General features: G+C 30.8%; 7 protein-coding genes and 1 long non-coding RNA gene across 11 annotated transcripts in view; 2 read left to right on the top strand and 6 right to left on the bottom strand.

Moving 5' to 3' along the window:
* The window catches only part of LOC143422297 (uncharacterized), a 346,242-nt gene that overhangs the window by 166,225 nt on the left and 156,569 nt on the right, over positions 1-23,448 (top strand). The gene's annotated exons all lie outside the window — the stretch shown is intronic.
* On the bottom strand, positions 1,110-5,661 carry Pras40 (Proline-rich Akt substrate 40 kDa). 2 transcript variants are annotated; one of them, XM_076892805.1, is made up of 8 exons: positions 4,768-5,661; positions 4,297-4,470; positions 4,040-4,163; positions 3,690-3,870; positions 3,388-3,595; positions 3,154-3,304; positions 2,924-3,057; positions 1,110-2,695 (listed from the first exon to the last, which is right to left on the bottom strand). In XM_076892805.1, exons 1-8 carry the CDS (start codon positions 4,888-4,890, stop codon positions 2,573-2,575), a joined length of 1,218 nt encoding a protein of 405 aa, XP_076748920.1. In that variant the 5' UTR covers positions 4,891-5,661; the 3' UTR covers positions 1,110-2,572. The 2 variants fall into 2 exon arrangements, with proteins under 2 accessions (XP_076748920.1, XP_076748919.1); XM_076892804.1 differs by having other exon boundaries at positions 2,924-3,063; positions 4,768-5,660.
* On the bottom strand, positions 6,244-9,261 carry Eas (ethanolamine kinase 1). 3 transcript variants are annotated; one of them, XM_076892823.1, is made up of 7 exons: positions 8,456-8,528; positions 8,302-8,363; positions 7,789-7,926; positions 7,441-7,706; positions 7,146-7,372; positions 6,690-6,912; positions 6,244-6,547 (listed from the first exon to the last, which is right to left on the bottom strand). In XM_076892823.1, exons 3-7 carry the CDS (start codon positions 7,861-7,863, stop codon positions 6,481-6,483), a joined length of 858 nt encoding a protein of 285 aa, XP_076748938.1. In that variant the 5' UTR covers positions 7,864-7,926; positions 8,302-8,363; positions 8,456-8,528; the 3' UTR covers positions 6,244-6,480. The 3 variants fall into 3 exon arrangements, with proteins under 3 accessions (XP_076748938.1, XP_076748940.1, XP_076748937.1); XM_076892822.1 differs by lacking the exon at positions 8,302-8,363 and adding an exon at positions 9,011-9,261 and having other exon boundaries at positions 6,246-6,547; positions 8,456-8,594; XM_076892825.1 differs by lacking the exons at positions 8,302-8,363; positions 8,456-8,528 and adding an exon at positions 8,159-8,257.
* Positions 10,240-16,894, top strand: Blm (Bloom syndrome helicase). The gene is made up of 15 exons (XM_076892766.1): positions 10,240-10,562; positions 10,641-10,761; positions 10,913-11,542; positions 11,890-12,748; positions 12,817-12,918; positions 12,998-13,155; positions 13,245-13,466; positions 13,581-13,942; positions 14,157-14,415; positions 14,493-14,876; positions 14,957-15,107; positions 15,179-15,366; positions 15,461-15,782; positions 15,887-16,061; positions 16,134-16,894. Exons 1-15 carry the CDS (start codon positions 10,468-10,470, stop codon positions 16,249-16,251), a joined length of 4,146 nt encoding a protein of 1,381 aa, XP_076748881.1. The 5' UTR covers positions 10,240-10,467; the 3' UTR covers positions 16,252-16,894.
* LOC143422290 (succinate dehydrogenase assembly factor 2, mitochondrial) lies at positions 16,507-17,461 on the bottom strand. Its single transcript, XM_076892846.1, has 3 exons — positions 17,319-17,461; positions 17,082-17,233; positions 16,507-17,010 (listed from the first exon to the last, which is right to left on the bottom strand). The coding sequence occupies exons 1-3, from the start codon at positions 17,349-17,351 to the stop codon at positions 16,740-16,742; spliced, it is 456 nt and encodes a 151-aa protein (XP_076748961.1). The 5' UTR covers positions 17,352-17,461; the 3' UTR covers positions 16,507-16,739.
* On the bottom strand, positions 18,191-20,332 carry Eif3m (eukaryotic translation initiation factor 3 subunit M). The gene is made up of 7 exons (XM_076892724.1): positions 20,193-20,332; positions 19,819-19,998; positions 19,638-19,732; positions 19,332-19,550; positions 18,988-19,256; positions 18,779-18,922; positions 18,191-18,500 (listed from the first exon to the last, which is right to left on the bottom strand). Exons 1-7 carry the CDS (start codon positions 20,235-20,237, stop codon positions 18,277-18,279), a joined length of 1,176 nt encoding a protein of 391 aa, XP_076748839.1. The 5' UTR covers positions 20,238-20,332; the 3' UTR covers positions 18,191-18,276.
* On the bottom strand, positions 20,755-21,739 carry LOC143422289 (odorant receptor coreceptor-like). The gene is made up of 6 exons (XM_076892845.1): positions 21,644-21,739; positions 21,459-21,575; positions 21,289-21,379; positions 21,081-21,214; positions 20,878-21,010; positions 20,755-20,816 (listed from the first exon to the last, which is right to left on the bottom strand). Exons 1-6 carry the CDS (start codon positions 21,730-21,732, stop codon positions 20,769-20,771), a joined length of 612 nt encoding a protein of 203 aa, XP_076748960.1. The 5' UTR covers positions 21,733-21,739; the 3' UTR covers positions 20,755-20,768.
* LOC143422362 (uncharacterized) lies at positions 21,977-22,629 on the bottom strand. Its single transcript, XM_076892937.1, has 4 exons — positions 22,480-22,629; positions 22,263-22,379; positions 22,089-22,181; positions 21,977-22,000 (listed from the first exon to the last, which is right to left on the bottom strand). The coding sequence occupies exons 1-4, from the start codon at positions 22,627-22,629 to the stop codon at positions 21,977-21,979; spliced, it is 384 nt and encodes a 127-aa protein (XP_076749052.1).

Below are 23,448 nucleotides of genomic sequence, written 5' to 3'. Positions count from 1 at the left end.
AATTTTCGAGGAACTTATTGTTAAGCTTGCGTTACACACCTCATTTGTAAATATTAGATCATATTTTTGTCTGTAGCATAATGAGGATTTTAACTGCAATTTATTTAGTTCATAGTATAAGATAATAAAGAGCTGGAAAATATAATGGGACACCAAAGACGTTTTTACTTCTCTGATTTCTCGATAATCTCACTCTGAGATTAGCCGTATCCTTCATCACTCCTTACTATTCTAAGAAAAAAATGCCAGAAAAGTTTGACGATAATTAAAATCGATAACGAGTTACGTTTAAAAGTTATAGATAAAATAATAAGAAAATACATGTTTTGTATTAAAATGATACTCTGCTATTACTAATTAATCTCTCTAATAATATTCTTCGAATATATAATTTTCGAGATTTTTCAATCGACACTTTGATCTTTGAATTTTATGTTAAGTGAATATCATATAATAGAAAGCGCCAAAGTTTTAAACTTCAGTAATCAAAGTCCCGAATGGTCTGCTCACCTACTTTGGCGGTGATCACACATGTGCACTAGTCACCACTACAATCAAACGTCACACTGACTATTTGTAACCCGTGGCACCATCCCTGTAAAAAGTGCTCAAACTGGTCGCACAGCGGTACCGACAGCGAAGTAAACTACTGAAGACTATTAGCGCCATCTCTTAGAGGGGTGCTGAAGCTAGGTCGGTAATTAGTTTCACTACCCTCCAAGAGATGGCGCTAATAGTGTTCAGTAGTTCACTTCGCTGTCGGTACCGCTGTGCGACCAGTTTGAGCACTTTTTACAGAGATGGCGCCACAGGTTCTAGAGTAAGGTCTGTATCAACTATCTCACTCTTACTTATAGCTTTCTTCTATATCTTTCTCTCTCTTACCTATAAAGCGGGAGATATAATTTATCTGACTCTTCCTTTTCAATGAAAATTAAGGAATTTCTTTATTTAATCAGCAGTACTTTAAAATTATGTAATTAAGATGAGAGAGAGTATTTTTGTTGCTTTTGAGGTGTAGTAATGCTATAAAAATTTGTCACACGAGTGGTGTATAATCCTTAAACAAACAAATATAAATGTTGGTGATAATTCAATATTATTACACCTTTTTATTTTTTCATACAGCAACATTTTATTCTCATTAATCAATTTTTGTATGCGATATAGAGCATTTTTGACATTTCTGGGACATTTCTTAGATTTTACACTTTGATCAATAGAACATTCATATACAACTTTATAACCGAGCATTACATGATTAGAAAAGCCACGTAGGTTTTTGTACTAATTCTCTTCATTGTTTCTAATCCGTAATTTGTTGCTTATCACATGATACTGGTAATTGGTACAAAAATTACAAATCTTAAAGAACTAATGATATAAATCTATAAAAAAGTAACACAGCAAGTGGGCTCAAAGCACAAATTCAAAATATAAAAGTAAAGTAATACTAATATCTATCCAAATATCTATCATTTATAATTTAACGTATTTATACAAAGATGTACGTAAACAAATTTATATATATATTTTTTTTATCTGTATGTTTCACATACACTTTTGCATATTAATGTAGATATATATGTGTACTATTGTAAAAGATCAACTTTATATTTTTCGCATTGACAAAAAAACATACGTATCAGTGGAAACGTTTCCTGAAAGCCTAACGTACACCTTTTTTTTTTTTAAATATAAATTGCATTTCGTTCATAATTGAACGGTCAATTGATTAAAAAAATAAACACATTAACGGATACATTATCACATAATAAACATGAAACGAAGACTACATCTTTTCTAGATAAACATCCCCGATCATTATACTTATTTTTAATTGAATTAAACGCAAAAATTTTCATGATAGAGTGAGTAATTTTTTCGAGTGAATTTTTGTACTATAAAAAAGCAGTTTGTATAAAGAATCGACTTGATTTAGTAGAGCATTATGTATGACATGAGTACAGTCTACAAGAGTAATTTATGAACGATGTTAATGACGTAACTTATAATGAAATGTCCTACACCTATCAATAGTATATAGTACGTTGTAAAAATAACAACTATTATTGTAAAATTATGATTTTAGTAGCTTAATCACTAATTGATACGTAAGAAACTTTCTTTACTCTTAATTTCTTTCTAGTACAACTTCACTTCAGATATAGCATCATAAATCTCATACACATTGTATTGATCCTTGAACTCTAAGTATTTTTTTCTTTCTTTTTTTACGTTATACATTATACGTGATCAGTAACAAATATATAGCACATTTATAGTATAATATAGCCTCAAGTATACGCAGGTATGAAAAATCTTTTTCTTTTATAAACTCAACAAACTAACAAAGCTAACATTTGAAATAATTTTCTTTTGCTCTAGAATATATTCAAAATATGCGAAATGTCAATACTTCCATACATTTCTATGTTTATTCTGCCTTTGCTTATATCAACCCCTCATTAGCATTCACTGAAAGACAATTACGGATAATAGGTACCTTATATATATGTATATTAAATTTCCAACGTAAAACTTATTCCGGTTCTTTGAAACTGTTGTAAAGTCAGATTTGAGTAGAGAAACGAGGACGTGGCAAGTCTCCAAATACTGTGTCACCATGAACGCTCTTTGCTAGAGCTTTGATTGAAGCTCGTATATTATGTGGATCATGTGGATCTCTTGAAAGCTGGAATAGTATTTTACCTTTCGTATCAATAAGCACGATACATTCTTATATAACACGGTTAAAAATTTATGCACGTGTAACACAGTAAATAAATTCACATTTTCGTAAAACGCATTTAAAAGATATCCATCGTGTCATGCGAGTGTCTGCTATACTATAAAATTACCGATAACTCTATCGTAAAAGCGATCAGATTTAAATGATAAGAGGTATATTACATATTTGTACCTGATCATCATCTTGATCCCGAACTGTCCTACGAACGAACGATGGAAAAGATGGGACACTAACTGGTAACGACTTAGCTAAAGTAGGATGTCCACCTCTTTGTCCTCTTGGTATGTGAATACCTTCATCTTGACCTGAATCTAAATATAATATCAATAACATTATCACACAAATATGAGCACACGAACCATAATGTATTCATATTTCCAGAAACTGATATTTAAACTAACCATCTGTATCGGACCCTTCTTCTGATGATTGAACTTGATCAGTATTAAGAGTGTCCTCCATTCCTTCCAAGGGAAACAAAGCTTCTGTATCGAAACTGTTTGAATCCTTAGTGTACAAATATAACCGCTCTTTCTTATCTATACTACCATTCTGAAGAAATATTAAACAATTATTTGGAAAATTGGAATTACTCATAAATATATCTTTTAAGTAATTTAAAAACAATGACTTACAACAAGAGGATTAGGAGAATATTTAGCATCAGTTTCATGTTTAACATTAGGTCCTGTAATAATTTTTGTCTCATTTGATATTACTTGAGATGTTGTATTAACAGTATTTGTTGTAGAGGTAGTTAAACTTATTGTAAAACTGTCTGGAGTTGTAGGAGGCGTTTCTATATTACTCGTTAATCTAGTCATTTCTCCTTTGCAGATCATCCTGAAATAATACGAGTATTTTAAGGAATAAATATGGCATTGTAAAACATAACTTTGTAAAATAATAAAATAAATTAAATTAAATGATAATGAACCTTGTCAGTAATCTATGCTCGTTATGAGCTCTTTCACGAAACTGGTCTAATAAATGATACTGTTCAGCTGTGAAAGCACGAATTTTATTTTCTATTTCTGCAGACTGCCTTTGAACAGCTTCTTCGAGTTGTTGTTGGAGACCACCCAAAGCTACTTGTACGTTATTGGGTAACTGTGACACTGGATAGATAAAGTGAAATATATATAATTAATAATACATGCATGAACAAGTGAAAATCATAACACCAAATATTTTGTAGAAGTTACACTTTTGAATTATTACAATTCTGCTCAGTTATTGTAAGATTACTGTAATTTTCAATCTATTGAATAAATGTTACCAATTTACCAGAAAACTTTGTAGGTTGTTGAAGATAATCAATTTCATCCAGAGTACTGTGGGCAATTACTATTCTAAATACCGGACTATAATCTGGATTGGATTTTAATTTGTCTATTTCTTCGGATGAAGTCTGCAATACAAAAAAGATGTAATGCATCAAAATTAAAATAAAGTATACACAAGAGATGTTAACAGAGATCTTAATTCTTTGATAAAATATATGTTTAAAGTATAGATATCTAAAAAAATAATGTTAGACTTACAACAATATCAGTATTAATAAGAACTAAAGCAGCACCATACTCTCTGTGCACAGCATGTGTATACATTAAACAATTGTAACAACGGTGAATAACCCATGATCCTATACTTCTTATCTCTACCAAACCCGGTTGCTCCTTAGTGATACCTTCGAGTTCTGATACCGTTGCAAGATTCTGTTACAAGTAAAATAAGCACTTCCAATATAAACTGGCTGCATCATATTGGAATAGTTTAATGACACATTAAAATCGATAAATGTACAAATATTATGAAAATAAAAATCGCAAATTATTACACAATTTCATCAGCTATTCTGTCAAGTATATAAATTCCTTAAGAACCGCTGTAAATATTTCACAAAAACATATTACGTATACGGCATTTGTGTTGATATAAATATTAATTGGTTTGAAACGGAATCTTTTACGCGGAAAATTTGTAACAGTGTATCGTAGTGAAAGATATTTTACCTGTTGAAAAAAACTGTCGTTCTGTTCGTCGAGTGTCAATTCGATATCATCGATGTTTATCTTCTGCAGTTCAGTGCCCCTCGATTTTATGGACACGTTTAAACATTTGCATGCCATATGCATCTTATACAATCAGTATATATAACGTTTTCTAAAAAAGAAACTTGAAAAACCAGCGCACACTGTTTCACAATGCCGGGGCTCGTATCGTACGTGCGTGCGGTACACTTGATGCTTCTCCTAATGTTTGAAATATATTTCGAGGATCGTTTCCTTGATCACTTTCGATTTCCGAAGTGAGAATTAATCGAGGCTTTCGTAAATAATTAGAACGAAACAGTAGAAAGTATAATACTCGGTTCGACTTGAGAAATAGATTGTTGTAACACAGCAGAGTTAACGCTATTATTAAACCCCGAATACGTTTGTTTCCGTTCAGTCGGCGTGAAGAAACTGTTCTTAAAATGAGCTATTTACTTTCGAAGCAATAGAAAACAAAACAAGCACGTTATCTATATATTCGGGTGGGCTTAATCAGTTTACCATCCGATTCGTACGGTGAGTTGACTCGTATATTCGTGACAGGTTCACACACTGAAAGCCGAGTAAACGAATTACCGAAGCTTGTGCCTCGTCGAATATATTTGCGTCTGAGAGCTCGTTTTCATCATACGGGGAGGTAGTTTTAAATATCAATATCGAGTAATTCCCGTGCAAATGAGACTGGCGTTGGCTACACGTGCAGACGGTAGTAAGCGATTCTCTACATTTCGCGATTCTAACGCACGTATTTACAAATATTTTTGAAAATCTTCGCAGTCCTTACTAAAAATAAACACTGATTTATAGGTGCGTACAAATGCGTACGTGATCACCCCAGACAAAAACATACTTGCTAGTCAATTGACCGACTTTACCATATGACACTGGGTTTTAACAGTGAACAAGCATGATACTTATACATACACGTGTGCAAACACAAACGCGACGTTACTTCAAATTATCTAAACAGGATATAAATTTCATTTCATTGTTGGACAATTTCTTTCCCGTTTTACGATCACGAGCAGTCTTGATAAAACGGATATTTGTTCGTGAAATAATACCGTATGCTGCCAACGAGACATCATTTGACTGGAGCGAAAATAACTTATTTTAGTGGGTAAACTATTTGGGACTTAAAAACAAAATTTCACGAGATCTACTATTGTAATTTTTGCTTTTCAATGTAAAACCTTTTCAATGCTTTTCGCTGTAAATTACGGCGTATATTAACATTCTGAAAATGATCAAGAAATAAATGAAAGCATCAAAGAAATAATGTAGGAATTTATCTGTATTTATAAATGAATTTAAAACAATATATGTTCTGTTATGTTTTTAATATATAACTATATATATATATATATTACATTGCAAAGATATATATTACTTCTTTTGTACTCTATATAATACTGTCTATATATATATATATATGTATAAGATTCTGTTTACATAAATTTATAACAGGATTATGTACATTATTGTGATTAAAAATATTCATTTGTATATAAAAACAATGTTGCAATTGAATGTTGCATTTCCTATGGAATTTTCTTAAAAACATAGTAATAGTAAAAAAATAGTAAGGCAAATATTAAAAAATAAAGCTATTTCATGGAATGTTGGTTTCATAATATATAACAGTAAAAATGTGATAAATTTCTTTTAGTTTCATAATTCCGTGCTAAGATATTCTTCTTTCTGCTTAAAATATTCATCAAATCGTATGGAAGCATACCTACAAAGTATTGTATGTAAATATAGTTTGAAAAAATATTGAAAAATTACTTTTTTTTTTCTAAACAGAGGCATAATATATGATCAGAAAGCAGTTCAAAACTTATAAATTGTTCTCTATGTAAACTTTGCGCGATACTTACTCTAAAAAGTCAAAGTCAATTGTTGAATGTTCACTTTGTATGAGTCCCCAACAACCCCAAAAAAAGTGTGATAAAAGGACAAATTTATTTACTTGTGAATACAGTAAATTAATATCACTTTCAGGTACACAGTTTACATTATTATATTCCTGAAGATATACATTTATCCATGCTTTTTGTAATTGTTCCTCGGGATACAAAGAATAATCAGGATTGTCAATGCCTAAAATTAAGTTGTACGTAATTAACGTAAGAATTGTTAATTAAAAATATTTTAAATTATATTAGTTATAAAATTGTATCTAAACATATAAAGTTGTCCCTTAAATAGTGGAAGTAACTCTATTTCAGAGTACTTATACTACCAGATTTATGCAAATTTCAATTATGTAAGGAAAAAAATTACGTGCAACTAGTGGTTCACGTAATCGAGAAGTGAAATGTAATTTAAATTACCGGCAAATTCAGCGAAATGATTGGCTATATCATATGCTTGATAATTGTATGCGGTATATTCAAAGTCAATAAAGGTAACAGAGTTTTCCTTTTGATTATAAAGCACATTTCCAAGAAGTAAATCGTTATGAGCGAAAACTACTTCGTTATTCAAATTTGAAAGTTCCTTTTTCAATAGATGATAATTTTGTTTTAACTCAGCAAACGGCTTTATTAGTTTCTCAAACCTAAAATGAATAGTATAATTAATACACGCATTATGTGACTGCAATATTTTTTCATTTTCATATATTACCTTGCTTGTTTGGTATCATTGGAAAATTCTTTTGGCATAATTTCCATAAAATGCTCCAACTTCTTCCAAATACAGGCTTCTTTGGCTATTTCAGCGTCATCAGGTTTAAGTTTATGCATTTCAGCCATTCTCTTAGCAATTAATGTATATACATAAGGGTCTCTTACTGTTTCTATTGTAAGAGTATTACCTTCAATAAACTGATAAGCTAAACCATTATTGAATGTAGCATAAATAGAATGTGTAAATCCTGCTTTGTTTAGTATCTGTTAAAAAACATTAATTTGTCCTGATCATACATCTTTATGTACATTTATTATTTCTATATTTTCTTAACATTCCACTTACTCGAATATTTCTTGTTTCATCTTTTCGATTAATGAGCAAATCTGTCTTATGCCCATAAACTCTTACCAATACCATATCATTGTAATGTCCAGAAAACCATACTCCTATTAGTTTATTTGTAATCCCATCTGTAAATATCTGAAAGTACAGTTTATTGTAATAGTATTTCAATATACATTATGACTTAATAAAATTATTATTTTTATTTTAACTATATTCTATGTCGTAAATAGATTTTATTTATAGTTATCAGAATATACAAAACAATTACTGCTAAAGAAGTATTCAGTATTATTTCAGTTATATGTGTTATTCTAGACAGCAAACTCAAAGGTAAATAAACTCCTTATCAGCAGATAAAGTTGAATACCAGATAGCAAAATGATGACTCTACTTCTTCCCTGCTCCATTATCATAAAACATTATTTAACAATTTAAATGTGTACCCAGTTGAAAACATAGTTTGTAACTGTGAAAGTCAAACATAATGTTATAACAAATATTAATACTTACAGTAAACAGTTAAATACAACTTGTATTTTATTAAAAAATTTACAGGAAACATGTTTTTGAAGCTATAATAAATTGAATAAATGAATAATAAGAACATACGTGTGTACAGCAAGATGCTATACAATTTTCCAGTGCATTTTACAAAATGTTCTACCTTAAAATGCAGTTTATCCAAAGGCCACGTTGGTCTAATATTCTTAATTATCTCTTTGGCGCCATCAACAATTTCATCTTCGTTAATTGTTATATTTAAATGCGGCTCTTTACATTGTTGTTCCATGCTTAAATATTATCTGTAACAAGTGTATATGGATATCATCTTGTACATGTATAGGTCATTTGTTGCAATAATGATACAACTCTTGAATTATTCATATGAACTTCTTGAATTATTCATATGAAAAAAAAGGACAGATAATTTATGGGACTAATAGTGACATTATTGACACGATTGTCCCAGTTCCATTATCTTGTATTAATATGCCATTTAAGTATAATATTCTTAGAAAACTGTGATAATCAAAAATATTGAAACTTACTTTCGATAAGTATGATCTATTTCTTCCTAATATATTTCAACAAACGAACAATACGTATTGTATCCTACATAATATGAATTGTTATAATGGTATAATAATTACATGGATGTACTTAAAATAATAAATTGAAAATTGATAGTGTATTACAGATATTGATGATATATATATACCTATGAGCTATCAAAACATTGAAATATATCAGATATATGTCTCACTTATATGTCAAGTTATTCTATAGAGTTCTTGCACTGCAACTGAAATGCTCATACGTATTTCTACATGCTATATACTGTTAGTGATTGACATAGCTATATAACAAGGGTAGACTAGTAATTTAAAGGCCTTGAGTTTATCAATCATTTCATTAAATTTCAGGAAATCGTTCATTGAACATTCAATATATTTAATGCCTTCGTATTCTATATATGTTTATCTTCGTATACTAGAATAAAGAGAGAAAAATAATACTTCACAAGTATTAATCAATAAAATTATTTTCTCTCATTGACATTAAATATTGATAACATATTATTGTAAAACTTGGTTTGTTCATGATAGACAATAATGTTTATAAATTTTGTTCGACCCTTTTTAAATAAATTTCAACGATTATCAAATGATTTCATAATTTACAAGAAAAAACCAATGACACCTTATTCGTTAAACATTAGTTAAAAATTAAAAACCTTGCAGTTGGTTATTCGATACTTTAGAGTTCATACATATAATTTACTCTCAGAAGAGTTGCTTTTTTACAGATAAATATCAGTAAACAGTATTTCACGAATAATTTTCGTACAGAATTATATTATATTCATTCACAATTATTAATTACTTTAACCCTCTTCGATTTAAGAGTAAACTTTTCATACGAAAGTTTCAAAAGCGATCCATTTTTTATTACTAGAACAAATTTGAATATCACTAGTAAGCTGTAAATAGAAGTGTCGTTTATAATTATCCGTTTTGTATAGGGATTATTGCTACGGGAAAAGTATAATTATATAGAACTAATAACAGTTAATTTGTCACAAATAGTATTTATAATTATATAAAATTATAGACTATTGCAAAACAAAGCACAATGTTTTAAAATAATATGGGAAATATTATACAAATGACATGGTTCTAAATATAGAAAACACTAAGTTCCTACTTTTGGTTACATCAGCTGCTGACATTTATCTCGCCAACTTCAGACTAAATGATGTTTATGATGAACATTGGCGCCTAGAATGTGGAAAATAAGCGACAGTGTTGCAAAAGAAGATATGTAAAATTACAAAAATAAGATCTTGCTTGATATGATTGAAATATTGTAAATAAGAAAGATTAACGCTCTTGTGTGTCGTATAAGAATTTTTAAATATTTGGTTATTAGGGTTTAATTACGTTATTTATGTTACGAATAATGATAAAAACTATAATATTATAAAAGATGTATAACAAAAATGCTCTGTTAATCATTTCTGTTTATTTTACATTGTGTTTTCTGTCAGTATTACGTTCTATGTATGCGTGTAAATGATATCGTAACAATTGTAATCTATTTTCCATTTATTGAACAATTCGCAAACGTACTTTCATTATTCTGAAGCGGTTTTACGTTCGCGTAAATTTTAAAAAGATGTCAAGAAAAATTCCAATCAGTCAAAATGAGATTCAGCCTACGTTTCAAGGTTTTCTTCAACGTATGAAAAATAAACGTAATGCACAATCTAGGTATGTGAAGAGTATATATATTGTACTTTTAGTTCTACTAAATTTAGAATGCAACAATCAGATTATTTTCTTTTGCAGTACTCCACAATCATCAAATATTAAGTTAGAAATTAATGATAGTTTGAATACAAGTAAGAACGATGAATCTCTCGATAAAGAAAAGTTAAAAGCTAATGCTATAACTTCCATTATAAGTATTGTAAGCAGCTTCCTCTTACATTTATAAAATATATATACTTTGTTATATAATATATCGCTGACAAGAACTCTCGTGAAAAGAATACAATATCACCCGATAAGACTTCTTTTCAGTTAGGTATACAGTACTATGATATAATTATATATTTTAGGATAGTTCCGATGATTCAATTGTTACCAATGCTATTAAAAGTACTAAAGAAATGAATGACAAGAATTTGGAAGGAAATCATGCAGAAGATACCATGGGGAAGGAATTAAATACAAATGAAACTTGTCATGGGAAATCAGCTCAAGCTAGGAACCCAAAACTTTCAAGAATGAAAATTATTCAATCATCAGACAGCGAAGATGACATAATAAGGCCAACTTTAAGTTTGAATAGGAGGCAAAGAATTCTCAATGATAGTTATGAAAAAGCAACGTCAAATCATAGTTTTTCACCTATAAAAGGAGATACATCAATACCTAATGATGCATCTTTGGAAATGTCTCCTAAGAGTAACAATGTTTATGAAAAAAAAATGCAAGAAGGAAATATAAGTGAAAGTGATATTTTAAGAACTCCAAAAAAGTCCTCAAAGTTCCAGAAAAAGGAAAATGTTATAATATCAGATTCGGATAGTAACAGTCCAAGTTTTAAGCATAGCTCCAGAGGAACTCCTAAGAAGGGGTGGATAGGACCAGATTTTAAATTAAGTTTAAAACCTTTAGGCTTAGGAAAGCAATTAGATCCATGGATACAATCTGCGAAAGGAAAACCAATGATGTCTCCAATACCAGTAAATATTAATGTGTATAATTATTATTGAGCTTCATTTTACTTAGTTCTTTTTAGTAGAGATACGATACAGTTATGTAAGATAAGTAGCACAAAATGCTTACAGATGTTTGTTTTGTTCAGTTTTTATCTAGATGATTTATGTTTCGGATAGATATTTCTTGTTTTAAAATGTCTTAAATTCACTTGAAAGATAGTAAATTACGAGGATTTAAATTTTAGACAAATTAAGATATTTATCTTGTACATCTTGAATGTGTGGAAGATATATCATGAAAAGTCAGATACGCCCCCATGCATATTCTTGATGTCAAAGATTTGTTACTTATATAATTAAATTATTTCTAGGTTACAAAAAATGACTTAGAAGACAGATGTAAAGATTTGAAGGATTTTCAAATAGAAATTCTTGAAAAATTCTACACTGCCATTAGTCAAATGCCATTACCAGTGTTAGAGAAATTTCCACAGTTTAATGCTCATACATTTCAAGATTTAAAAATTTTATATCAACATGTTAAAGCAAAGATACGTTTAGTTGAGACAAAGCTAGCACATATAAAATCTGACGAAAAGCAAAAATTTGTGGATGAACAATTATCTGTAATGACAAACAATTGTACAAATAGTCGAGTATTAACTAAAACATCAGAAACATTAAATCAGCAATCGGTTTTAAGTATTTCTGACAGCGATAGTTTCACTGTACCTAATACTGACTTAGCTGATACAGAATCAAGTTTTATTAATGTTAAAAAAGTACAAAGCACAGTTTCACCAGTAATAAAAAAATTCCCTTCATCAGTGCACAAGAATAATGAGTCAGAAATGGAAGAACAAGAGAACATTATTACTGTACATAGTTCCCCTATTCAAGTCAAAACAAATGATTCTGTAGTTCAAGGTAAAAAAAGTACGTTTCAATTGAAAAGGCCTATTAAAGCTACTGTGGGTTCTGAAGTTTCCAAACGAATAGGAGAAATATGGAAAAAAGAGGAACAATCTAGAGTTATAAATGTTAAAACAACAGCTTCAAATTTAAATACAGATACAGACTTTGAAAGCATATGTAAGTCAGAGAAAATTGAAATTAATCAGAGTGCATGCCTTGTACAGCAAAAGGAGGAAAAAATCAAATTTCAAATTCCTGAAGAATTCAAGAATGATCAAGATGATTGGGGCACAATAGATATGTTGAATGAAGATGGTAAATTTCATACTTTATACTTACTATCTACAATATGATCGAAGTTCATGAAATATGATTTGTTGTAGGCAATGCTTCGTATTCCGAAAATGTAGTTGACTGTTTAACTCAAGAACTTGAACAGTTTCCAGCATTAAGTGAAGATTGTAATATAAAATCAAATTATCCAGGTAGATTTTAACAAAAAATGTATCTTCTATTAAGATATGCTTATCATTGTATTAATTAAATTTCTTAATTTTGCAACAGCTGCGACACAAAATAACAATAATGAAGAAAATGAGAAAGGACAGAAAAAAAGTAAAACAAATCTCCAAATAGGCATTTTTACGGGTAATTATAAGAACGATGGCGTTAGTGGCGAATTCGATGGATTAACGTATCCGCACTCACGAGAGATGTTAAAGGTTACTATTTAATATTTAAACTGACGATTATTATTTTTCAATTAAATTAATAGTAATTAAAGTATAAATAATATTCTCTAAATTATAAGGTATTTCGACAAAAATTTGGATTATATTCATTTAGACCGAACCAGTTGCAAGCGATTAACGCTGCAATGTTGGGGTTTGATTGTTTTGTTCTAATGCCAACTGGAGGAGGGAAATCATTATGCTATCAACTACCTTCACTCTTACTGCTTGGTGTATCAATTGTAATTTCACCATTGAAGAGTCTTATTCTTGATCAAGTTCAAAAACTTACTTCTCTTGATGTGAGTACATTATAGAAAATAGTATGTTTTTAAGTACACTGCACTAAAAAGTAATTGTTCAAACATATGTCGAATGTTATGGCTCTATTAATTATCTAATTATATTTTGTATAGATTCCAGCCGCTCATATGTCTGGTGGAATAACAGATAGTCAGTCTGATGGAATATATAGAGAACTTTCTAAAAGGGAACCGGCTCTTAAATTATTATATGTGACACCGGAAAAAATTTCTGCATCTCAAAAGTTCTGCAATTTGTTAACAACATTGTATGAAAGACAATTGTTAGCGAGGTTTGTTATTGACGAAGCACACTGCGTCAGTCAATGGGGTCATGATTTTAGACCTGATTATAAGAAGTTGAAATGTCTTAGAGATAATTATCCTAAAGTGCCGATCATTGCGCTAACCGCAACTGCTACGCCGAGAGTTAGAACCGACATATTGCATCAACTTGGTCTTACTACACCTAAATGGTGTGTAACATAATTTTAAGTATATCTAATATACAAAGTTTTTAAGACTGAATATACTAAGCACATTATGACTGAAAAGAATTTGATTCTATGCATTTAACTTACTCTTCTATGTAGAACGAATTATCATCTTTCTATTTATACAGCAGTGTTGAAAAGACATTGTATGTAATCTATAACAAATCTGTAACAAAGTTTCATTTATTTTTCTTAGGTTCATGTCGAGTTTTAATAGACCTAATTTAAGATATAGTATAATTGCGAAAAAAGGTAAAAATTGTTCAGAGGAAGTGATAGCTATGATAAAAACGAAATACAAAAATGATTGCGGTATTGTTTACTGTTTATCTCGTAAGGATTGTGACGATTATGCAATGCAGATGAAAAGGAATGGTATCAAAGCATTAAGTTATCATGCTGGACTTACGGATAATAGTAGGAGTGATATTCAAGGTCGATGGATTTCAGAAGAAGTATGAAATTATAAATTGCGTAATTATTTATATCCTTTTTAGTTATGTATTATTTTTAATTGTAAACCATGCTTTAGATCAAAGTTGTCTGTGCGACAATAGCATTTGGAATGGGTATTGATAAACCAAATGTACGGTTTGTAATACATGCGGCTCTTCCAAAATCTATTGAAGGTTATTATCAAGAAAGTGGTCGCGCTGGTCGTGATGGTGAAAATGCAGACTGCATTCTATTTTATAATTATGCTGATATGCACAGAATTAGGAAAATGATCGAACTAGACAACTCGAATCCTGCTGTGATAAAGACCCATATGGATAATTTATTTAAGATGGTATCGTTTTGTGAAAATAAAACGGACTGTCGCAGAGCGCTACAACTTAATTACTTCGGAGAAATATTCGATCGACAACAATGCATAGCTAACAAATCAACGTCGTGCGATAATTGCAGAAGTAAAGTAAGCGCATTTGAAGCAGTAAAGTTTATCAGTTTAAATTGTGTAAATATCCTTCTAATATTTATGTGACAACTTTTCAGGACGATTTTACTATGTTAGATGCAACAAATGATGCAAAACAAATTCTGAAAGCTGTACGCGATATTAATCAGAATAGAATTTGTAATCTCACTTTAGTATTCCTTACAGACATATATAAGGGAAGTGATCTCAAAAAAATAAGGGAATCAGGTATAAACTTTAAAATTTTACATTACATGATTTTTATACATCATATATTTTCATATTAAATATTTCTATAGGTCTCACGAAACTTCCTATATATGGTCATGGCCGATCATGGAATAGAGGCGATATAGAACGTTTACTGCATCATATGGTGCTTAAAGATTATTTACAAGAGCAGATGTATATAAATAACGAAATTGCTTGTGCTTATATAAAAATTGGACCAAATGCTAGTGAACTCATGACAAACAAGAATGTGAAGGTAGAAATATTAAATAGATGATTCGATTAAAATATTCAGAGTGATGCATAGGCATAAATTACATTAAAATATGGTAAAATGTGTTTCAAAATAGGTCTTAATTCCTATGAAATCATCTAATAACAGTACTACTGCAGTAGCTACAGTATCTACAGTTACGAAAGGGACCGATAAAGTACTTTTAGAATTGCAAGAGCGTTGTTACAAAGAATTAATGGAAATAATAAAAGGAATTGCTGGGGCACTTGACATTTCAGCATCCTCAGTTATGAATATGATAGCAGTTAGGGCAATGAGTCAAAAACTACCGGATAGCGAAGAAGCTATGTTACAGATTCCGCACGTAACTAAAGCGAATTTTGAAAAATATGGTAAAGCGCTGTTGGATATTACACAAAAATATGCTGCAGAATATGGTAATATTCCATAACTTTTTCCTTGATTTTACTGTAGAATTATCCTTTAAATTTTCTATCGACTGATGCCCAATTACTAGATTAATATTTATATCTTTTAATAGTATTAATAAGCGAGGAGAATGCAGAAAATAATGACGACGATGACGATGATGATGCTACGTGGAATGATATTCCTACTTCTACCAGAGCTAAAACTACTACATATGGTGGTAGAAAACGCAAAAGTAAAGGCAATTATCGAAATGCAAACAAAAAGTTTAAACGAACAACATCGGCGTAAGCAGATATATACATTTAACTTATTTATATTTTATTTATATTACTTCTTAACAATTTTTATTCTGTTAGGTCACAAGCAAAAAAAGCAAAGAGTACAGCCACAAACTCAAAAAAAGGTCCAGGACTTGTAAATTTTAGTCAACAAAAAACATATACATCAGATCCATATAGATATATGCAGATTTAATATCTTTCCATATTATTTGTTCATACTTATAAAAGTGTGATGATCACCATTTACTAGGATACAATGTATCCAATCTAATATGACATTAGCATTTCTGCAATTTTGTCTCAAAATAATGCAACAGTATTATGTATCATTTTTGTACGAAATCTTAAAAAAATATATATATGTACAGTTTTATATTAAAATGATTTATTCTTAATGACTATAAAAAAATTTACACATATTTTATATGATAAGATATTAAAAAGATACTTTTTATATTTATTACTATTTATTTCTGTAGTCACATGATCAATTTATTTATAATTCTATATGCTATGTTTACAATAAATACTACATATCTATGTACATTCTAGCACACAAAAGTGTGTTCAATGTTCAAACAAATGAGTGTTCATGATGCAGGTCTAACTTTTCCTTTTTCATAAAATAAAAGTAAAAGTTAAAAGCTACTAAATAATTAAGTATAAGAGGTACTACAGTATTCATAATTCTGGCTGCATTATCCTCGCTTGACGGTCTTCATTTTTTATATGTTTTTTTAACAAATCCATAACTTCGTTATCAAATTCAGGTGGGGTTGGCTTGGCGCCTGTAGCCCAATAAAATATATCCCAATCGTTTGTTGGCAAATTAATAAGACGATCATATAACTGTAGTTGTTTGTCGTCAAAGTTACACAAATATTTCTTAGCAAATGTACTTAAGAGAAGGCCATTTTCCAGCATACCACGCTTACGAGACTGATACAATAATCTAAAGTAAAAAATGTATTAGAATTTTAAAAATATAGAGTTATACTCTTCTTTTAATATCTCTGGTATTACCTAGCTTTTTTAACATCTCTACTCTCTTCGTTACGTTCACCGTACAATGGTATATTAGGTTCTCGTCCGTCTGGATGAATTATATTTTGGAAATCATCTTTGAAACTCATACATGTTGTAGAAATGTATTTTACCGGAGATACTGGCTTAACCTTAAGTTATACATTACAATTGCGTTAAATAAGTAATTGTGTAACAACATAATTGTTGTTTGAAATATTGTGCGTTCATACTTACTACTGATACGACAGATTTTATAAAATTATTCATTTCTGTACTTTTATTTCTAACAGTCAAAATATGACAGCTTTTCAGATCTTTACAATTAGGTTAAATTATATTTTTACCCCGAGTCAGCTGATATGGTTAACTATAATTTTGTATTAACCATGTCACAAGGTTCAACTGACATCACAGTTTTCTTACTGTGACAAAATTGTGTTGTTAGAATGTATATTTCAATAGTTTTATTCTAATTTATTGTAAATTTTAGTAGTTTTATTGTAATTGATTCTATATCTCCCGCTTTAGAGGTAAGAGAGAGAAAGATATATAAGAAAGCTATAAGAAAGAGTGAGACAGATGCGACGGACCTCTCTCGGGAACCCCTATCGCCATCTCTGTGAAAAGTGCTCAAACTGGTCGCACAGCGTTATCGACAGCGAAGTGAACTACTCAAGAACTACTAGCCCCATCTCTGCGGAGAATAGTGAAACTAATGCCTGATCAGTCTCCAGCCTCCTCCAGGAGATGGCGCTAGTGTTTCAGTAGTTCACTTCGCTGTCGATAACGTTGTGCGACCAGTTTGAGCACTTTTCACAGAGATGGCGATAAGGGTTCTCGAGAGAGGTCCGCGCATCTGTCTCACTCTTTCTTATAGCTTTTTTTATATATCTTTCTCTCTCTTACCTCTAAAGCAGGAGATATAATTTATCTTACCGGGAAACATTTTATCTTTTATGTGTTCTTTGAAATCGAAAAATGACAGAATTCTAAATCGTATAAGAATGTATCATCAGTTTCTCGACTGTGTGACTAATTTAATCGTAAACATAATACTGTATCATACAACGCATATATTTTATTCGGATATAAAATTGTGTATTAAATAATTTAAAAAAATGAAATGATTTTAATTTCCAATCAATATCTGTATATGCAAGTTATGAATTACAGACGTATAAGTTAAATACTATTAATGGCCGATAGCAGCTTTATTTTTCGCAGCAAGTTCCATTTGTGCGGCAGCTACAGATTTCATACCCTCTTGTACAGCACTTAAATTAGCCTTCCAAGCTGCAAGTAGGTCCCGCAATTGCATCCATTGTGATTTGCCAAATGTTCTATGCATAGTACTCGAAATAAGAACTTTGCGGCCAGCTTGATCCATGCGAGCTCTTACGAGTTTCGTTTTCAACACTGAAATATACAAATTTTATTTTACCTTCTTATATTAAAAATGTGCGTAAAATCAATACTATAATAATAGTATAAATGTTGAATACTTCGATAACTTAATAAAAATTGAATTTTACTAAGCCAGTACTGATTCATTAATATACCCTGTATGCACTATCTCTATTTCAATAATGAAATTGAGAAATTTGTTTTTTATTCATGCAGGGTGAACGTGATTCAGCATACGTTTCGAATGCACTGTTGAAACATTCAATGAGACGCTTAATTTAAGTACTTACCATCAATAATGAAACTTTCTACTTCGTCTTCATTAATTTGCAATTCCTCTTGAATTGTATCAAATGACATTTCAGGATTTGTTTCCGCCAATTGCATGAACGTTAGTAACCTCATTTTTTTCATATTTTGTTCATGATTTAATCCTAAAAATAATAAACAATGTATATTTTTCAACAAATTCGTATTCCAATTTTTCTATAGGTCATACCAAGTTGATGTTCTACAAATTCTTTATGGTGCTGATAAAAGTCCAAGTATGCAGGTAATTTGTCTTGCACGAAGACAAGAAGTAAATCGTGAATGAGTTCTCCTTCTAAGAACCTTACAGGTTTCAATGCTAACAGTGGATCAAGTAGGAATGTGTTTGGATCAGCTAATGCAGCTAAAATGCAACGCTGTGCATCTTCTCTAGCCGCAGCTGCATTTTCTGCTGTATAAGTGCCTAAGAGTTCTACCATAACTGCAGCAGCTTGTTCTCTGATATAATATAATAGATATTGTGAGGGTTAAGTCGCACAATATAAAAGTATTATATAATAAAATTTCATATACCCTTGTTTACAACTTAAAAGTACTTCGTGAAGTAACCGTAGTAATTTCTGCATTTGTTCATTTGATGGTGGAAGCGATGCAAATTGTTGTCTCAACTGATCAATTCCAGCATAAACTGCTTTTACTTGATCCACATTACGGGCAATTTGAACTAAGTGATAATAAACATGATATCTCATTGGAGAGTCATCAGGAAGAGATTGAAATAATAGCCATAATCTGTAATTATAAAATAAAACACTTTAAATAATGCTTTTCAACCCCTTCTGTTCAGTTGTATCGACTCCAAATGTTTAGATAACTTACGCTTTTAGACACACTAAACCAAGTTTATAACCAGGTGCTTTCGTTAATTTTTCACAAAAAGCTAATATTAAGTTTTCTGCTCGTTCTGTGGGAATCTAAAACAGATGAGTATACAAAACTAATTCAAAAACAATATGCTACTTTTAAATGTAAATGACGTTTAAAAATGTAGAATATTTACCACTATCATAATAGATACAATGTCGTTCAGGACAGTTTCTATTTCACTTTCATTTCCTTCCTTGAAACAAGCTTCGCAAACACCAATAATCTTATGCAAATCATCCTCTATGCCTTTGGGAGATTTTTCTTCGCTTATTTCAGCACCCAAACTTTTAAAATATATCCTTAGTTCTTGTGCCTAAATAAAAATGAATTTAATTCAAAGTACTTCAATTGGAGATACATTTATCATCTTTTTTCCGGATCAAAAAATTAATATAACCTATACATTACAGGTGGACATGGTAATAAATAAATTTACAACATATTACTGCATTTTAAAAATAACTCTATAAAATTTTGATTATTGAACTCAGTTTGATTGTTATATACCTGATCTTCTAAGGGTAATTCCATAAATATCGGGGGAACCTGCATTTTGATAAATATTACCACGTTTTCTTCCCTTACAATCTATTGGACAAGAACTAACATAACCTAGTCAAGATTTGTTGTTTTCCTCGCGATAACCAACTATAATGGAAGAAATCCCTTTAATTTCACTAGATTATTTAGTTATTGGCGTATGAAGTTGGTTTCCGAGAGGCTATCGATAGGACATGATAAACGCGCTCAATAAGAATACAAAAACTGTAATATTTTTAATATATTTCAGTTTTTCAACTATCATTCCTCCCTTGTTACACCGATTTCTTTCATATTGGAATTGGCGAGGATATATAAGTAATTTAATTAAAGAATTACGTACATACCTATACTTTTCTGGGAAAAGAATAATTGCATTATAATAAAAATCGTAAAAATAATAATTCACGATGCTGCTGAGTTCTTTACATGGTATACACAAAACAGATGCTTGTGATTGAATCGTTTATTAAACGAATTTTCTATCTATGTACATTGAAATTAATTACACTTGACGATTATTCTTCTACTTAACTGCTACGCTTAGACGGATTTCAGGACAGTAAAGTATGAAACGCACGCCTTTACAATCTGAAACGAATGTTGTACTTGAAATAAATTGATAGTCATTGTCAACTAATTAACAACTTACATTCGCAAAGCTGTCCAAATTTAATTGTATCAGTCCTCCTGCTGTTAATAAAGGGGGAGTTAAGTTTCTTCGCAGAATTAGAACGAACAGAGCTTGCGTCCTGATGTCTCCCTTGTACCAATATGCTTCGTATCTATCAGAATATTGTATACATGTATAGAATATCGGATATGTATAAACTCCATTGTACAATTAATACTAACTCCATCAGATAAAGGCTATCATGCAAGTCAATCACGAATTGGCCTTGTACTGTCAGGAAGAAGACATGCACCAGCTGTACGACCACGAATCCGTAATACGCATAAGTGTCCAGAGACAACGTTATAGAAGCTACCTGTTTTGTTTTGCCACGATCTACATACAATTGTATCGTTTTCGAACAGAATCGTCGGCATCGGAATTGCTTACCTTTAACAATGTGATGGTAAAAGATAGAACCACCGCGCCTACTTGTACGAAGAGATTCAAAGCATAAGCGTTTTCAATTTCGCTGATAAATCTATTTTTAAATCATGCTTGTCAATTATCAATTGATTTAGTAAAGATACAAATACTTAGTTAATCGTTGTCGTACTAACGCAAGCGCTCGTTTGTGGGCTTTAACGGCGTAGCATACTTTCTTATATGTCCTCTCGTTCTGAGCTTTGTAATCATCTGTCCACGAATCATCGTCCACGCTGTATTTGAAACGATATCTGTAATCGTTATCGTTCATTCAGTCGCGAGTAACATTGCTCAACAATTAGAGTATTATGGAACTTACCCGGCGAGGGAGAGCAATCCGCAAGCGTGTTGTACCATATAGACCATAATCGTGTCCGACGCGATGAAAATACATGTCGCGGTCAACATGCATATAATCGTGTACAACATGATAGCATAATAATAATCGTCATCATTTTCCATAAAATAGTAACCTGGGTACATCTGAATTCGTGGCCGTGATTCGTTTAGGGGTACCAGTATGTCCATTAGACGCGGCATGAAGGGAAGAAGTGTAAATGTAGAAATACAGAAGTATATGTTTACTACAACATTGTGAAAACAAGAGATGATTTATTGTATTTGACCTAAATTAGATATTAAATTGTTTGAGTTATACTAAAGGTTTGTAAGTAATCTGTTAGAAATCATTGCATTAATACAAAATCAGACAAATTTGATTAACGTATCGCCTGCTTACGGGCATATATAAGTGTGAAGAGTACCCCTTTATTAGCGTACTTTTGCATAAGTTTTTCTTCTTCCTGTGTTTTCTTCTCTTGCCAATCGCTCAGTACACTGTTGAACAATTCCTTGAACTAGCAATGTTCAAAGAAACAACTGTTTTTGTTATTCAGTTTATTATATTTTATTCCTGTTTGGCTACTCTACTGTCTCACCTTGTTGTCGTTAAACATGTAGTTACTGTATTTTATAAACCCCGCGATCGCAACCATTAAAAAAGGAATTTGATCTATTATAGTTTCGATGTCAAGGGACACTACAATTTTGCCAATCTAAAATCGATATAAAACTGATTGAACACTATCTATTCAGTATTAGAGAGTACATCTTGAATAAATAAAATCATTTTTACGATGAACCGTAAATATGTACCTGAGTGGTCAACGCTAGGGCCACCACACTGTTCACATAAAGACGGCGAATATTTTTTTGACATTGATTTTGATATGGCCAAATACCAATGATGGACGCAAATACTTTGGTCATGCCAAGGTATTGCTTTACAAACGTTTGCAAATCCATATTCGCGAATTCAAAATTAAATAAATCAAGAATAGTGAAACGATCACACGTTACGATTCGCAACAGTTAAATGAAATGCGCGTTCAACGACAAAGTTTTAATGTTACGAATTTTTAATAATCCTCTAGAACTGCACTCCAAAACGATTCACGTTCATGAAGCGATTGAAGATTAAACAGCTTCTATATGAATGTACGTAACAAGAAGGGTAATGGAAAACTCTCTGATTGTTCGAAATAATTTAATGTACGGGATAAATGGAAACGTTTTAAACTAGACACTATGAACACTTTTCGTTTCAGCTTCGTACTTACTTTCAATACACTTACCATTAGAAAATTATCGGTACATTGTATTTGCATTAGAATAGGCACAGCACTTAGAAAGAACAAGAATAATTTATGTCGTTGCTATACAGTACCGGACAGGGGTTCGAGACTTGATGCATTGCTCACGAGAAACAAGTCCGACTGGTCATATAGCGATAAATACAATTGTAGAAATAAGAACGTACCATTAATATTATTTATAATTGTTTTCTGTGTGTACGATGACAACGAACTAATAAAAGGGTGAAGAAGAGAGATTACGTAACTGGATAAACAAATTAATAAATGTGTAAAATTTATAATGTGTGGAACTGCTAAAGGAATGTGAAAAATAGAGTAAACAATCGTGATTTATATAGTTTTTGTTATTCTGTTGTGCATACTCCTGTATGCACATTCATTAAAATGAGTAACACTTGGAATTAACTTTTCGATTAATTATAGCGGATTAGACCGATTTTAATACAGTAAAGTATGAAATGCACATTTT

This window comes from Xylocopa sonorina, chromosome 3 (assembly GCF_050948175.1).
Source record: "Xylocopa sonorina isolate GNS202 chromosome 3, iyXylSono1_principal, whole genome shotgun sequence".
Taxonomy (NCBI): domain Eukaryota; kingdom Metazoa; phylum Arthropoda; class Insecta; order Hymenoptera; family Apidae; genus Xylocopa; species Xylocopa sonorina.
Note: the sequence above shows the minus strand (reverse complement) of the source record. Positions and strands in the feature narration are given on the sequence as shown.